General features: G+C 55.4%; 2 protein-coding genes across 3 annotated transcripts; one reads left to right on the top strand and one right to left on the bottom strand.

Annotated features, from left to right (window-relative positions):
- Window positions 1–1223: 1223 nt before the first annotated feature.
- Window positions 1224–16777, bottom strand: RIC8A (RIC8 guanine nucleotide exchange factor A). Of its 2 annotated transcripts, none has more exons than XM_063397849.1 (11): window positions 16639–16777; window positions 11493–11666; window positions 9183–9230; window positions 6527–7141; window positions 6092–6186; window positions 5180–5330; window positions 4558–4653; window positions 4279–4423; window positions 3805–3949; window positions 3014–3133; window positions 1224–2277 (listed from the first exon to the last, which is right to left on the bottom strand). In XM_063397849.1, exons 2-11 carry the CDS (start codon window positions 11574–11576, stop codon window positions 2157–2159), a joined length of 1620 nt encoding a protein of 539 aa, XP_063253919.1. In that variant the 5' UTR covers window positions 11577–11666; window positions 16639–16777; the 3' UTR covers window positions 1224–2156. The 2 variants fall into 2 exon arrangements, with proteins under 2 accessions (XP_063253919.1, XP_063253918.1); XM_063397848.1 differs by lacking the exon at window positions 16639–16777 and adding an exon at window positions 13052–13191.
- On the top strand, window positions 13169–16384 carry BET1L (Bet1 golgi vesicular membrane trafficking protein like). The gene is made up of 4 exons (XM_063397859.1): window positions 13169–13234; window positions 13822–13913; window positions 14587–14643; window positions 14841–16384. The coding sequence occupies exons 1-4, from the start codon at window positions 13216–13218 to the stop codon at window positions 15006–15008; spliced, it is 336 nt and encodes a 111-aa protein (XP_063253929.1). The 5' UTR covers window positions 13169–13215; the 3' UTR covers window positions 15009–16384.
- Window positions 16778–16786: the final 9 nt, after the last annotated feature.

Genomic DNA, 16786 nt, shown 5'->3' with positions numbered 1-16786 from the left:
TTTAGTACCTTTTCCCCCTTTTTTCCCCTCACTCAAGTGCCTTTCCCTGCTGTAGATGCCATCCTGAGGGGTGGCACAGCGCTGTAGCCACATCCTACTCTGTCCCACACCTGTCACAACAATGCAGAGCCTTGTGGCACATCCACACTGGAAATGGTGGGGATTTAGTTTTTAACCATCCCCTGCTTCCCCCAAAAACAGAGTTCCATGATTCTGTGAACACCTCCTCCCAAAATGCCCAGTGCCAAGCTCAGCCCCTGCTCCAGGGCATTCCAGGCCAGGCCTGGCAGCTGTTCCTAGGGATTTAAGCACTCTGAAAAATTGACACAATATCAAAAATAACTGCATTAAAAACACCAGGCAGCCCCCACCCCCCCTTTTCCTTTTGCAGGGAAAGCTTAGGAAAGCTTCAACAGCTGGGAAGGGATCAGGGGTCTGTGTCTGCACACAGAAGGGCTGGGGGGGGCAGGTTTTGCTAGTTAAAAAAAAAAAGCAATTAGCCTAAAAGCTCAGACTGTGACAGAGCAGGGCTGTCCCCAGCCCAGCAGCTTGGAATGGCATTTCAGGGTCAGTCAGGAACTAAACTGAAACACAGAATCATCCAGGTTGGAAAAGACCTCCAGAATCATCGAGTCTAACCTGTGACTGATCCCCACCTTGTCACCAGCCCAGAGCACTGAGTGCCTTGTCCAGGCCCTCCCTGAACACCTACAGGGATGGGGACTCCACCAGCTCCATGGGTAGCCCTTTCCAATGCCTCACAGCTCTTTCCAGGAGGAAATTCTTCCTGATGTTTAACCTGAACCATGCCTACTAGAGCCTGTAGCCGTTTCCTCTGGTGCTGTCTCTTGTTCCCTGGGAGCTGCACCCTCCTGTCAGGGAGTTGTGGAGAGCCAGAAGGTCCCCCCTGAGCCTCCTTTTCTCCAGGCTGAGCCCCGTCAGCTCCTTGTGCTCCAGACCCTTCCCCAGCTCCGTTCCCTTCCTGGGACACACTTCAGCCCCTCAATATCCTCCTTGCCATGAGAGGCCCGGAGCTGGACTCAGCACTCGAGGGCCCTCAGCAGTGGAAACTGGAAAACCAAGCAATGCACCCCTCCAGCTCTTCACCTCCTAGACCACGTTCAGGAACACCCCCAGCTCCTAAGGACACATGGGCAGGAACACCTGGGATCCTCTGCCACAGGGACAGCCACAGGGACTCCCTTCCTCGGAGGAATCACGGCCACACGTGTCAGGTAGGCTTTATTCTAGCGTCACTTGTGCATTCCTACTCGTGACAGGAGGTCTGGGAACTCGGATACATTAGACAAATGGGAAGATTTCCAAAGGAAACAGGAATAAAAATAAAGACAAGTCTACACCAGGCCCAACAGCAGCCCCTGGGGGACACAGCGACCTGGGGACAGCAAGGAGGAGACAAGGACAGAGCACAGGTATCGGCCTTTCGTCTGGAAAGCAGGAGGTGGGGAGAGGCAAACGCCCAAACCCAGCTGGGTGGTGACAGGGACAGTGCCCAGTGCCAGCGAAAGGACATTGGAGCGTTCCCATGCGCTCTCTCCTGCAGCCAATGGAATGCTGGAAGCTTCCAAGGCCTCACCGGCTCTGCTCAGCTCACCCACACATTCCAGGTGTGCACGGACATGGATACAGCCACCTGCACCACGCCCGGTGGATCCCACTCCCACTGGGGGCCCACACGCCTCTTTGGCAGCCCCCCTTCCCATGGCATTCCTGGGGAGCAGCTCCCACTGTGGGGCCCGGCACACCCACAGCCACACACACACAGGAGGCTCCGTGGATCACTGAACCCTGATGGAGTGGCAGGAAGAGCCTCCCCCTGACCCTTCTTCCCAAACAGCACATATTTGAAAACCAAAAATCCTGCTGGAGAGTCCTGGAAGCAATTTGGAGTGTGAAATCCTCAAGGCTGCTGACAGGAGAGACCGAGGTGGAGCCAGGTACAGAGACCTCTGGAAGGAGAGGTGGCTATGGAGCTGGGAAGGAGGCAGGTGTTCCATGTGGTGGGCTGTGAGGGGTCCAGGCCCGATCTGGATCCCACGGGCAGAGTCCTGGCGCAGTGCCAGCCCCGGGGTCCAGCACCAGTTCCGAGGGAGAGCGGCTGGAGCCCGGCTCTCCGTGCTGGGGCAGGGGCTGGCTCAGTCCAGCCCCAGGTCCGAGTCGGAGGACGAGCGCTCGTCGGCGATGTTGCGGATGGCGTTCTCCATGGGCGCCAGGTTGCCGCTCGGAGTGATGCCCATGGGCTGGATCACCTTCTCCCTGCAGCCAGGAGGAGAGGGGGAAGGTAAGGCAGAGCTGCAGCAGAGCATGGGAACAAACCAGGAATACAGCAGGAATGTGGGGCTTGTGGAAATGGCCTGGAGCACCCCCGACACCACTAAAGATCCCTTCTGAGAAGTGGGGACAGTCCCAGCCCTAAAACTTCCAGCATGGTGAAGCAATGGCTGGGAAGCACAATCCTATTCCTTGGAATGGGTTCCTTTCTAGAGTCCTGTTCTGTGTGTTTCAGGATTCCCAGAGGAAAATGAGCACTAGTGTCCATGTTCCTCTCCCTCCAACACACAATGGAGTTACTTCCCTCCCACTCTTGAAAGCCTGAACTCAGTTGGGCTCCTCTGGACCAGAGATCACTGGAGAAAGCACTCCAACAGGGAAAGTGGCTGGTGGCACTGGCTGCCATCTGTCCACCCCGTCTGTGCCCAGAATGCTGCTTCTCCCTGAGCAGCATTGCCAGGACAGAGGCTGCTGTCCTTCCCAAGCACCTGGACAAAGCTGGTGAGCAGCAGGTGCTTGGGAATGGCACAGCACAGCAAGGAATTCCACAGTGTCCCATCATGCCAAAGCTGGAGGAGCTGGAGTGCTTCCCTTGCACATCATGGGGCCATGTTGACAGAAGAGTTTCCCCACATATTCCCTGCCATTCCCTCTCCTAGATCCCTTCAGCCTTGGGAACAAAGCCAAAGGAAGGTTTGTGACACACACAATATCCCAGTACCTGGACAACTTGTCAAACATGTTGACCAATTTCATGGCTTCATGCTCCTTCTGCTCCTCCGTCATCCCTTCCATGGGGTTGGGCAGTTTCTCCTCCACACGTCCTGTCACAGGGTTGATGCTGCACAGACAGCAGTGAGGCCGGGGCTCAGGAGGGGGACAGCAGGTGACAAAGGGCTGTTTGGAATCCTCCTGAGCCTTATGGAGCAGAGGAATGGCATAGCGGGACTGGCTGTCACTGCTACTCGTGCCCTGAACCCCAAGTCCCATCACAGTGATATGAGGGGATCTGACCTACGTACTTACAAACACCTCCCTCTTCTGTAACATCCCCTCCTGCCAATGCCACAGTGCCACTGGAAATGAGGTACGTGAGGGCAGGTGACATTTCCTCCCTCTCCTCAAGGGAGGAGACAAAAGCTAATGGAGAAAATCCCAACAAACCCAACCTGTAGGGACAATGAACAGGTATGTGGGGGACACATGGGTTGACCCCCACCATCAAGATATCACCCACTGCACAGGAAAGCAGAGAGAAAGGAAAAAAAAAAAAAAAAAAGGGAGAAAGAAAGAGAGGGAAGGGAAAAAGAGGAACCAAAAACCAGCTGAGTGTAGCAACACTGAGCTCTGGACAGGGATAGGAGAAACAGGCAATTCCACCCCTGCTGCACATGGAAGAGCAGAATAGGGAGATGGCAGGAGGCGCATGAAGAGCAATGAAGAGGGATAAAGCAGGAGCGAGAGGAAGGTGTGGGAGAAGGGGAGCTCTAGAGGAGGAGCAGATCTCTTTACTTGGGCTTTGCCTCTTTGTACTCCTCTGTGTCCGTGTCTTCATCCTCCGAGTACTCCCCCTCTTCCCGGCCGCCGGCCATGAGGCCCCGCGCCGCCAGCAGCCCCGCGGCGTTCCCGTAGCCCGTGTACTTCACAAACCGGGACACTGCCGGGAGAAGGGACAGACACCACCCTGTGCTCCCCTCCTGCCTCCAGCCCCAGCAGCACGGTTGTGCCATGTCTGCAGGCCATGGAGACACGGAGATGCTGACAGGGAGCAAGGCCCATGCGTGGGAGGTGAACGTGGGCCAGGCTGTGTGCAGGGTGCTGGGATGTCCTCCAGCACAGCTTGTCCCTCACTGCTGGCCTGAGAGACACCATCTCCTTCCCACAGAGCTCCTGGAGCTCTCCCCTTTTCCCCACTCGGCAGGAAGGCAGAGCCCTGCAGAGCGTTCCAGTCTCAGGGTCTCCCTGTGGAAGTCCCCCAGGACTCACCGCTCTCCTTGCAGAGCACGAAGAGGAACTCGGCGGCGCAGTGCTTGACGTCGGTGTCGATGTGCGTCATGAGCCTCACCAGCTTGTTCCGCAGGGAATTCCCGACCTCCGGCCGGTTCCGCACGTCCCGCAGCGGTGGCAGCACCTGCAGGCCCACAGCAGAGGGTGACAGGTCACTGTGGGTACCAAAGGCCTCAGCCACCCACAGCAGAGGTGTCTGGAGGGTGGCAGGGCTTTGCTCAGGCAGCATCCTTCACTGTGGGGCTGAGCACAGCATACCCTGGCCTTGAGGAACTTCCTGGTCTGCCGGTGGACTCGGGCACTCTCTGTCAGCAGGTTCAGCACAGGGGTCAAGCTCTCCTTCAGCTTGTGGCCCTGCAGAAACACCCCCAGAAGGAGCAGCACGTCAGTCATGCTGAGCTCAGCTTGTCTGGCTCATGCTGGAGAACACGAGCACCGACCACCAGGGAGATGGATGGACACGGAGCTTCCCAACCTCTGCCACAGGCATTCAGGGCTTCCTTCCTCCCCACACCACCTGCTGTGCACAGGCAGTGCCAGAAACATTTGGGCAGGGCATCCAGGGCAGAGAAGTGCAATGGAAAACTGTAGTCAGCTTGAAAATAACATGAACTCAGCTTTCCAGAACTGCCCACTGGATCACTGCTGAGTGAAACAGGGCTGATTTGCCAACCACACAGTGAATTATCAGCTAATCATCCACTGTTCCACTGATCTCACTGCCTGCAGTCACCTTCCCAGTTCAGGGATGTTGGTTTAGTCCCACCAACCACAGCTCTGCCAAATGCTGTCCCTCCTACAAAGGGCTAACTTCAAACCGAGCGTGCTGCTCCCACCAGGCTCTTCCAAGCTGAGGGAAAGAAGCAGCCCCACCACTCACCCTGTCCAGGCGCCGCTCCAGGAAGTCCAGCAGGATGCTGACCGCATCCATGTTGACGCCCATGTACTCCAGCGAGCCCGGCCGCACTTTGGGAGTCAGGAGCACGTCCAGACACTTCAGGGGCAGGTTGCCCAGCAGGTTGACTGTGTGGCTGCACGTGTGAAAGAGAACACAGTGATGGAACTTTGCTCACAGAAGTTCTTCAGCTCTGCAGAAATGAAGGCCCGTCTTTAACTTGGAGTGTGAGCACCCTGCAATCCAAGTTTTCCTGGAGCATCTCAAGCTTCTCACATCACCGAAACGGGATAACTGAAGATGCTCTTTGGGCAGCTAACTATATGCTGAGTCCAGAGATAGTTTAGTGACATCTGAGAACCCACAGATCTTGACACAGAGCCAAGCTGGACCAATATGGGTGGTCCAAGGTCTGTCTCTGGAGTTTCCTGTGTCACTCCTAATCCACACCAGTACTGCTTGGAATCCCCCTGACTACGTATTCTTGGGGACAGGGTGGTGTCACCTGCTCCAAGCTGAAACCCCTGCACCAACAATGCTTGCTAACATGACACAGCCAATTTCTCAGTATGGCTTAAGACTAATGAAAGCCACTTCATGGACGTTGTAGAGCAGCACACTTCTTCTCTGGCCAGCTGCCCGCTGAGCTGGATGTCACTGTTGGGACAGCCTGACACAGGACATGGAACAAGATCTCAGGGATCAGGAGGCCATGGCATTCCCACATGACATTCCCAGGGCAGGAATGGCTGTTTCTGAGTTCCAGCAGCGTGAGGGATCCCCAGGCTAAACCCAAGATCTGCTGGTCAGCCGAGTCCCTCCCAATCGCCCAAGGTCAGGCAGGATGTGCCTGGGGGAGCTGGTGAAGCTCCAGGTGAAGCTCTTCCCAAGACAGACCTGTGGAACTCCTCAGTGCGGTCCTCGCCGTCAGCGGAGATCATGAGGCAGTGGCGCAGGAGGGCACCCAAGTGCCTGTACAGAGCAGCATCTTCCTGGCCCCAACATGGAGAAAGGAACACCTCAATCAGCAAAGAGATCCCACACATCCAAAAGCCTGCAGCCTATTCCCCCCCTCCAGCAGCCTGATCATGGACTGCAGGGTGCTCCAGGGAAAGGAGACTCTCAGTTCCCAATTTGGGAATGCTCTAAAAGCACAGGCAAAGTAAGGGATAATACTGCACTGGACAGAGGCAGTGGCCTAAGGACATCCGAGTCCCTTAGCACCCTGAGGGTGCACAAGGAGCAGTCTGGGACAGGAGAAAATGCAAGGGAGGAGGAAACCTGCAAAGCCAGAGCCCAGACACATGAATTCTACAGGTCCAAGGAGCTCACCTCGTCCACCTCCCTCTTGCTGGAATCAAAGGTGATGTTGAAGAGCACTTTGAGGATCTCCATGGCTCGCTCCGTCTCCTGCCGAGGCAAAGGTGGGAGAAGTCCCTCCTCAGTGGCAACTTCGTAGGGGTCCAACCACTTGACCCCCAGTGTCAGCTCCAGGGTGTCTGTCATGAGGCTGATTCCCCGGAGCTCCTGGGCAAGCTGCTGCCGGATGTCCACCCGGAGGGCCGTCAGCAGGAACAGCAGGCGCAGGTCGAAGAACTTGATGTCGTGAGGAAGACTCCGCTCGTTGTAGAGCTTGATGCGCCGGGCCAGGCCCACCACCAGCCGCCCCTCTGCCATCAGCTCCTGCGCCATGGTGCTGCTGAACACAATGTTGCACAGGCATTTCAGGGCTTCCAGGATTACATCCAAGTCTGGGACCTCCCGGATGAGCTCCTCTGAGTAATCGATGCCGGCGTGCCTGGAGAGGGTCTTCAGGCCCTCCTTGGTGGTGAAAGGGTCGAGGCAGTGCTTGTCCCGTGACAGGATGCGGATGCTCTCCAGGCAGGTGACCTGGCAGGATGGCTGCAGCTCCCTCTCCAAGAACTTGATCAGCAGCTGGGCCATTTTCTGTGCAGTTGGAAACAAGCAGTGCCTTGGATACTGACACTTCCCAGTGCTCCCTACGGCCCTGGCATGCTCTGCCCTGGACAACAGCAGGGTCACCTGGGCCTGCTCAGGTGTGCACCCAGCAGCGCTCAGGATGTGCCTGGCTCTGCAATCGATCCTGACCAGTTTGGGCAAGAACAACCAGGCAAAAATGCCTTGCAGAGGGTATTGGGTGCAAAGGGAGAGCGCAAACAGGTCACTCTTGTAGCTCTGCCCTGGTGAGGATGGTTCAGGCTGACAGGGCTCACCTGCCCACTGCACAAGAGAGGGACACAGGACCCAAGGGAGGTGGGGAGAGCACCTGATACCTTGGGAAAAGAGGTGAAGAGACCTCAGGAGACTCAAATAAGCAGCATCTCCTTAATTTCAGTGCTGTCTGGAGACCTACTGGCCCAGATCTTCCATGGGTACAGGCTGGCAGAGCCCCACTAACACAATTCACGGGAGCTGCAAAGCTCATGGGGAACAGTGAGTCACAGAGCAGCAGGAGAGCACAGGAAAGGCCTCACAGACACGGGCAGCTCAGGCTGAACCATGTCACTGGTTCAGTAGCAACACCTCACACCACACCAGAAACCCACACACACTGATGGGGGAGCCCACCAGGCCCTCAAACACAACACAGCTCAGAGCACGGGTCTTTCTGTGCTATTACAAGAGTGAAAGAACCCAAAAAATTAGGTTTGTAACTGGCTTAACAGCCCCATTGGTTACACTTCGAAATAATCAGAGAATCATTACAGTTAGAATCATTAATCATAATCATTAGTCATTAACCATAATCATTCACACTGGAAAAGATCTCCAAGACCATCAAGTTCAACCTGTGACCAACGAGCACCTTCACCAGAACATGGAATGCCACATCCAGTCATTCCTTGAATACCTCCAGAGATGGATGATGACTACACCACCTCCCTGGGCAGCCCCTTCCAATGCCTGACCACCCTTTCCAAGAAAAAGTTCCTCCTGATACCCAATCTGACTCTCCCCTGGTGAAATTAAACTACTGAGGGAAGGAATGAAGAAAAACCAAACTTTAGTCCTTAATGTGAGGCTCATAGTGTGCCCCACACTCACATCCTGGGGAAATGATGAAGGACAGCTGCTCCTCTTCTCCTGCCTCACAGGGAAAGAGTCCCAGATCCAGTCTCAGCAGCCAAAGCCTCAGGCTGGCTCAGGGGAAAGAGATCTCAGGGTGTTTGCCTGAAGCTGAACCATCTGAACACCCAAGCAGCAGGAACTAGTGGTGATGTTCCTCTCCTATTTCACGGCATACACCACAAAAGTGGGACACTGTGCCTGAAGCCAGGTCAGTGCAAAGCAAAGGGCTCGGATCTCATCAGATCCAGTCCAACATTCAGGCTGTGCCTGGAATGTTCCATGTGGCAGCAGCTGGCCCTGGCACAGCCAAAGGAGGTCCTGCTCTCCGCCCAAGTCGCCTGGCCTGCACTTGCTGTGCTAACACAGGCATTGGCACCATCCACCAGTGAACTGACCACAGAACTGAGCTGGAAAATAATCCAGGGAAAACATCATTCTTATGGCAGAACAGCCAGGCTGAGGCCTGCCCTGGCATGAAGAGCTGCAGGAGCAGGAGTGAGCAGGCAGAGTGTTCCTTCATTCCAAGTGCCAGATTACACCAGCTCAAAGGATTTGCTAATACACAGCTCTTGGCAAATCCCGCTGCTGGCTTCCCTCACGCTCCCCCAGAGCCAGCACTGCTGGGATCCCTGTCCAGAGGCACCAGAGATCACATCCATGGCAGGCATGGACCGAGGAACCATTGCTAGTGTCGGACGGATGCCGACCTTTATCCAAAACTACCAACTACTGATGGAAAAAACAGAGCCAGACACTCCAAGTACACTGTTCCCTAACCAAGTAAATGGAAAACTCTAATTTCTTCTGCTGTGGGAGCTGCTTGTCAAGCCCAGCTGGACATGACTACAGAGCAGCAGATTTGGGGACCAGAGGAGGAAAGCTAGCAGCGTGTGCCTACCTTCCTCTCTTCCCGCTCCTCATCCTCGAAGATGAAGCACTGAGATTTCTGTGGGAAAAACAAAATCAATCAGAAAAAGGAACAGGTTAGAACCCCATGGGACCAGGGCAGAGCCATTCAGCTGGAAAGCAGTGGGTCCAAAACATGCTGCAACAGTAAACACACCACCTCCTGACAGTTCCCCCCAAACTGTGGGCATCACCCCTGGATCCACAGCAGCAGTGGAATGTCACAGACCAGCTGACAGATGGATTTAGTTTAAATACTGCAGCAGCACAGTGAGTATCCATCCCAATCCCAATATCCCATAAGAGCCGGTAATTCCCCTGCTCAGCGATACCACTGAGCTGTGCCTACACGCCTCCCCTTGCTATTATTCCTCTTCCTGACTAAAAGAAGTCCTATGTCCTTGGTACGTGGGAATGGATCCTTGTAGCTACCCAGGTTGCTCTTTAAACAAAAGGGACTTGATCTCCACACCTCATCCTGTCCCCATGCTAACAAACACTCCTGATCTCCATTCATTGTGTTTCTCTCGTTATTTTGTTTGTTCTTCACTGATGGTCTCCGTCCTGACCAAACCTGCTCCCATGGAACTGGAGAGCACGGGAGATCACAGGTGCCTGGGGAGAAGCAGCACTTCCCAGTGACTGAGGCAATCTTTGTTCATACCAAGGGAGCGTTTGATCCCAGCTTGGAGAACAAAAACGTTTAAAATCCATAAAACACAGATTATGTGTGTGCAGTCACCAAGAGCCCAGGGATGGAACTGGTTCTGTCCAGCCTGGAAGCAGCGATGGACACAGTGCCTGGAGCAGCCCCAGGTGTGGGGGAAGGACAGGTGTACTCCAGCCAGGCTGTGTGTGAGCTCCATGAGCTGATCCATCCATGTTACAGGAGCTGATGGCTCAGTCCTGGCACTGCTGTGTTCCACAGGCAGGCTGCTTGTTCTTCCCTCAGCACATCCTCTCTTCAGGCTGTAATCCCGTTTGGGGATATTTTGGCCACACCTGGGGTTTTGCCTTAGCTGTAGTTTATTCCCAGCAGGCAAAAACTGTGTGCACGACCATGAATTTAAATAAATCCACATGAAAAGGATACAGAACCATCAGTCTTGCAGCAGAAGCAATGCCAGGCTGTGCCAGGTTTATCTGCAGTTTCATAATCCTCTTTGACTGCTCCATTTCCTCCAGACAGACCAGCAAACCCAGTTCCCTAGGCTTGATACCCCAGGAAGGACCCAGCTGGGGGAATCCAACAGGAAATATGGTTTGGGGACACACAGACACTGTTTGCACCCCGAGGATGCCAGCCCTGCACCTGCTGCTGGTGCTGTTAATCCTCAGTGCTGTCCTTAACAGACACCTGCTCCTTCTTGGCCAGTATCTCCCCATTCCAAATCCAGCTGTTAGGAATAGTTCCACACTCTCTCTCTCTCTCTCTCTCACACACACACTCTTGCAAAGTATTCCTCAGGTTTTCCCTGCTGGCTTCCACCTACTCCAGCCTGGTGCAGAGTGAGTCAGAGTGATCCACAGAGCCAGCCCCTCCCAGGGGAAACCTCCGAAGGAAATTTCCCTGACAACCAGGGTCTGTTTCAAACAGGATTTCACAGAGCCATAGAATATCCTGAGCTGGAAGGAACCCACAGGATCAATTCAGTCCAGCTCCGGGCCCGGCACAGACACTACAACAATCCCACCCTATGCCTGAGAGCGTTGTCCAAACGTTCCTGGAGCTCTGGCAGCCTTGGGGCTGTGTCCACTCCCTGAGGAGCCTGTTCAGTGCCTGACCATCCTCTGGGGGAAGAATCTTTTCCTAATATCCAAGCTAAACCTCTCCAGCTGTTCCCTTGGGTCCTGTCACTGGTCACAGAGAGCAGAGCTGCCCCTCTGCTGTCTCTCAGGAGGAAGCTGTAAACGTATGAGGTCTCCCCTCAGTCTCCTTTCTCCGAGCAGAGATTTACCACCACGGATAATCTGTTCCTACTCCAAGGCTACAAACACTCCTATCTCTGCTTCCAGATCATTGGGGTTTGGTATTCTATGTTCACTGTTTACTGCTTTCAGAGCCGTGCCCATATGAGATCCCAGCAGTCACCTCTAATCATCTTTGACTTGCAAATCCCAACATCATTTCACCTGCAGCTGCTCCCTGGACTCTCCCAGCACCTCCAAAACTGCCTTAACATAAAAGCTCCTCCTACTCAGTCCTCACTGGCTCTTACTTCCCGGCCAGGTTTCACTTGGGATCTAGATAATAAATTTTTTAGGAGTCCCTGAGCTGAGGGAGGGGATGATGCTCACTCACCTCTTGGTTGTAGACCTGCAGCACTTTGAGAACTGTGTCCTGCTCCCCACTTTCCAGCGTGGATACCACGGCCTGGAGCTCCATTATCCCAACAGCTCAGCTACGGCACAGCCTGGAGGAAGGGCAGCGAGGGGATTTCCAGGGTGATGGAAAAGCAGCTCAGCACACAGATCTCTGAGAGGGAAGAGAGAAAGGGCTGGAGAGAGCAAGGAGGGAAAAAACGCAACACAAAAGAATTCCGAGTGATATTGCTCACACTGCTGGATCCATAAAAGTGGAGCAGATGGATAACCCGAGCAAAGCCAGCAGCCAGCTTCCTCTCTCTCCTGTTAATCCTCTTCTTCCTCGCTTTGCTTTTCAATGTATAATATATGCCCTCCCAGGAAAGCACTCAGGGAAAACCTTCCCCCCACCAGCTGGGGATTAACGTGGAGCAGATAACAGCAGCTCCCTGAAATAGCTCCCTGCCTCCTCCTCCTCCTCCCCGCCTGCCCTGGTTTCTGCTGCCGCACGGGGGGAAAATAACAAATAAAGCCAGAAACATTCCCGTGGAGTGACAAGCGATGGAGCGGCGAGGCAGCCAGGCGGGAGAGCATCCTCCGGCTCCATGCGGAGCTACCTTCGCAGGCGGTGGGAAGCAGACCGAGGAGGGTTCGGTGGCGGGTTGGGTTATGGCCGATCCCTGCAGGAGCAGCCAAAAGGCGCCTCCGGAGCCGGCAGCCCCCCAGGAGAGGATGTCCCTGCCGACACTGCCAGAGCAGATGCGCAGCACCGCGGGATTATTTTGGACACGGCACCGGTTTAGCGGCTCAGGGAGCCACGCGAGCCCACGGTGCTGGGACGTGACTCCCAGTGGGGGGAAATCCAGCAGATTTGGGCTCGGACGTGTGTTCGGTTTCCACGTTCCCATGAGGATGAAGCTGAGCTGCTCACACCAAGCTCAACAAACTGCGGCCCCAGGCCCAGAGCCCCGGGGTTTGGGAATCACACGGGTTGTGCCCTCCTGCCCACGCAGCCCCAGAGGGGCTTTTTGGGGGGACCAAAAGAGGCAGATCCTGCATTTTGGAAGGCGGAAAGCTGTGGAGACGGGAGGCTGGGCTGGCCCGGGGCAGGGACACAGCATCCCCATGCGCAGGGATGGAGGGGATCCACCTCTGGTTTTGGGGGGATGACATGAACCCGTGGATCATTGGGCATATCCCCCTTTTCCATACTCCTACGGGCTCCTCACAGTGCCACCTCCTTCCCCCACCATTTGGTTAAATTCCAACCCCCCTTTTCTGTCCTCAAAACCGTTTTTATGCCCCTAAACCCCTACTTCCCCCCCAACCTCTATTTTTGTCCCAAGCCCCTATTTTTTCCCCCCAAACACCTATTCCCCCCGCAACCCCCAAATTATTTCCCTAAAACTTCCTGTTGTCCCCAGACCCCTATTCTTATCCCCAAAGCCCTATATTTGTCCCCAGACCCGCCCCGATTTGTTTTTTTGTCCCCAAGCCCCTATTTTCTCCCCGAGCCCCCTGTCCCTGCCCTGTGCCCGGGCAGGGCGCTGGCCGTACCTGCGGCCCGGGATCCCTCGGGGGGAGTTCCAGCCCTGCCGCCCCGGCCCGGGCGAGCGACCCGAGGGTCCCGGCGCCGGGGGGAAGGAGGAGGAGGAGGAGGAAGAGCGGGCGGACATTTCGTGACGGCTCCGCCCGGCGGGGCGGGACGGGCCGGGGCAGCCATGGCGGATCGGGGCCGAGGTGAGGGGACAAGGGACAGCCACAGGGACAGGTTTGGGGGCCAGGAGGGGCTGGAGCGGGCCAGAGGAAGGAGGAGCTCCCGATCCCACTAAACCCCCGGGGCCTCTTGCAGCCCCCCGATTTCTCCTCGGAATCACCCCCCGTAAGCCCTCATTGCTTACCCGGCCCCCTTTTGGGATCCTCGGATGCTCCCCCCCGAACCCCTAATTGCCCTCCCTAACCCTTAATTGTCCCCTTGAGCCCCTAAGTGCCCCCATAGCCCCTAATCGCCCCAGAAATCCTAATTCCACCCCCGGACCCCCAACTGCCCCACAATGGGCAATGCCGAGAGACCCCAACACGGCCGAGGGGCAAAGGACCCCGGATTTGCCAAGTTTCACCCAAATCTCCCCCCTGGATGTCACTGGCCATGGAACCCCCACAGCTGCTGCTGGGCCGTGGTGGCAATTCAAGGTGCAAGTCTGGGTTCCTACCCTGGCCTGTTTGGGGAAGTCTGGGGTGTTTTGGTCGCATTTTTGGAGGGTTTCATGGCGCAAAACGTGCGAGGAGGGTCTGTGACAATGTGTGCCCCTCGTTGTTCTCCCCAGGGCAGAGTCCGAGCACCATGGAGGACCTGCTGGATGTGGAGAACAAGCGGATGGCCGACAGCCTGGCCAGCAAGGTCACCAGGCTGAAGTCGGTGAGTGCCGAGGTCACCTCAGGTGCTGAGGTGAAGGACAGGCTCTGATTACCTGGGATCACAGGAGCATGGAAAGGTTTGGGTTGGAAAGGACCTTAAGGCTCATTCAGTCCTACTCCTTCCCATGGCCAGGGACACCTTCCGCTAGACCAAGCTGTTCCAAGCCCAGTCCCACCTGAACACAGGGGTGTTGCTAAGCTCACCTCCTCAGGGAAAAGTTCATGAAAAAAAGGCAGGTAGATTAATTTTGGAAAATACCTGTGTCTATACGTAAATGTTCTTAAAACTGGTTTGCTCCTATTAACATCAAACACTTTGATTTAGAGCTTTAAGCTCTAAATTATGATTAAAAATTTAGTACAAACCATGACAGAAGTCAATGACTCACTGTGTGAAAGGGCAGGCTGAATTCCTGCCATTGTGTCCCAGGGATTAAACTCCCCTCTCTACCTGGCAGACTTAGACAGTCAGGCTTTATTTTCAGAGCTGGAAAAGTTCACCTGCCTGACAGGGAATAGCGAATCATTTTCCTTGATCCTGCACCAGACAAGCCCTTGTGCGTCTGTTGGAGCTGGGAAAGCAGCAGCTTGTTTTAATAATTTGCATTTCGGATTTTTGATGTTCTCTGGACATTAAAAGCCCATTAATGCCCATTTCCTGCCTTGCCCTGCAGCTGGCTCTGGATATTGACAAGGATGCTGAGGAACAGAACCGCTACCTGGATGGCATGGTAAGGACCTGGGAAACAGGACACGGGGCTTTCTGGGCAGCTCAGAGACTTGGGATGAGAGCTGGGATGGCAAAAGCCCTTAAGGGAGAAGCCCTAAATCAGCACCGGGATTGTTGGGGTGTTCTGTCCTTGTGAGTCCCTCCAATTCGGGCCATTCTGTGGTTCTGCAACGCCTCCAGCGTGTCTTTTCCCTCCAGGACTCAGATTTCCTGAGCGTGACGGGGCTGCTGTCGGGCAGCGTGAAGCGCTTCTCCGGCATGGCGCGCTCCGGCCGGGACAACCGCCGGCTGCTCCTCGCCGTGTCCGTGGCGCTCGTCCTCATCTTCTTCATCCTCTACTACCTGGTGTCCCGGGCAGGGACCTGAGCCCGGGCTGGGAGGTGGCACAGGCCGGACCCCACCATCCACAGACCTCTCCACGCATTTTCCAGAGGAGCCTCCAGCCACACCTCCTCCTTCCCAGTGACTTTTGCTCCCTCCAGCTCCTCGTTGTTGCTCCGGCTGGGCCCAGACAGCTCTTCCAAAACAAGTTTGGCTCCAAAGGGATCCTCATGTCTAACAAGATTTTGGGGTCATGGCTCAGGCCGTGTCCTCCTTCCTTGTCCACGTGCCGTGGGCTGTTTCTAAGGGCCACTTCCACATCATCTCCCTCGCTGGAAACCAGGAACTAACAGGGACTTGTGGATATTCCATAACCCAGCTGAGCTTGACCAGCTGTAGGATTTAGGATGCTGGTTAACAGGATTTGGGAGTACCAATGTGTGACTTGCATTCCGTGTGGCTGCTCTCCATTTCCCTGGGGCTTGCAGACCATATCCCTGGGCTGAAAAGAAACCCGTGCTGCTTTTGGGTGGAATTAGCAATGGATCTGGGTCTGGATACTCTCAGACTGTGGCAGGGAAGAGACACAGGGGAGCAGGACTTTCATTAAATCCTGGCTTGGTTGTCTTTATCACCCTTGTGGGCAAACTGGGCTGGACCCTGTGGGAGGGCAGGGCCACAGTCCATAACCACATGGATTTGCACTTGTGTGGAACCTCCCAGAACCTTCCCACACATGTGCAAATTAAGTTACTAAATCGGGCTCCCCTGCTTTTGGAGCACTTTAGGAGATGTTGTGCCAATAAAGCAGGGGTTGAGGTGGAATTCCCCCACAGTGCTGTCAGGAGTGGGGGGGAATCGACAGATTTGCTGATTTGTTTATGAATTTAGAAGGTGCAAAAGGAACCCCTTGCCTTGCCTTGGGGACTGTTTTTGCTTATTTTCTTCTCTCTTCCTGTAACAGCCAGGGCTCAGCCATTCCTCCTTCTCTGATTTAGACTCTCCAGCAAACCCTCTTCATGGATGGCTGGGTGTTCCTTTGCCTTCTCCCTGTTCCCACTGGGAATTCATTTGCCCTTGGACTAACTCGGGTCCACAGCTATGAAGGGAATGTTGTCCCACGTACCAGACTGCTCACAAAACACACCCTGGCTGGATTAGGTGTGTTCTTTTCCACATGTGGGAAAAAAGGCTGCGGGGAAGGCAAGGAGAAAGGAGGCAGCAGGAACTTCCTCTGGCTCTTCCTGCTTTCCTGGTGCAACGTGGCAGCTCTGGGCTCTTTTCTTTGGGAAGAATCAATGGCCTGTGATTCCTGGAGCAGGTGACTCCCGACAAAAGGCCCCAGGAGCAGCCCGGCCCTCACCCTGCCGGGGTTTATTTTGCCTTTCCTGCTGTAAATAAAGCTGATTTTAGACCTTTTAGCCCAAGTGTTTGTTCCTTGTGCAAGGTCTGTCACCTGGTTGTACCTGTGGCCTCACAGCCCAATTCCAGCGTCACCTGGAGCCACCCCGGGGCTGGAGCGGGACCCTCGGGTGGGGTTGTCATGGGGAGATGAGAACGGGGATGTACCGGGGCAGCGGGGACTCCCTGGGGAGGCCTGGGGCCAGGTGGGCAGGGGAGAGAAGGGACAGTGAGAGACGCGGGGCCAGGGTTGGGGGTGCCACCGGCCGCTCACCCCTCGAGGGTCGGTGTCTCCACCTATGTCTGCGTCCTCACGGGAGTCCTCGTCCCCGGGGCGCGGGAGGATACTGCCGCGGCAGCTCCGTCCCAATGGCGGCCGCCCCGGGCCCCGGTAACGGGTCTCGTCACGTCCGGCGCCGCTT

Source organism: Prinia subflava, chromosome 5 (assembly GCF_021018805.1).
Source record: "Prinia subflava isolate CZ2003 ecotype Zambia chromosome 5, Cam_Psub_1.2, whole genome shotgun sequence".
NCBI lineage: Eukaryota > Metazoa > Chordata > Aves > Passeriformes > Cisticolidae > Prinia > Prinia subflava.
This window is presented reverse-complemented; position numbering and strand designations above follow the sequence as displayed.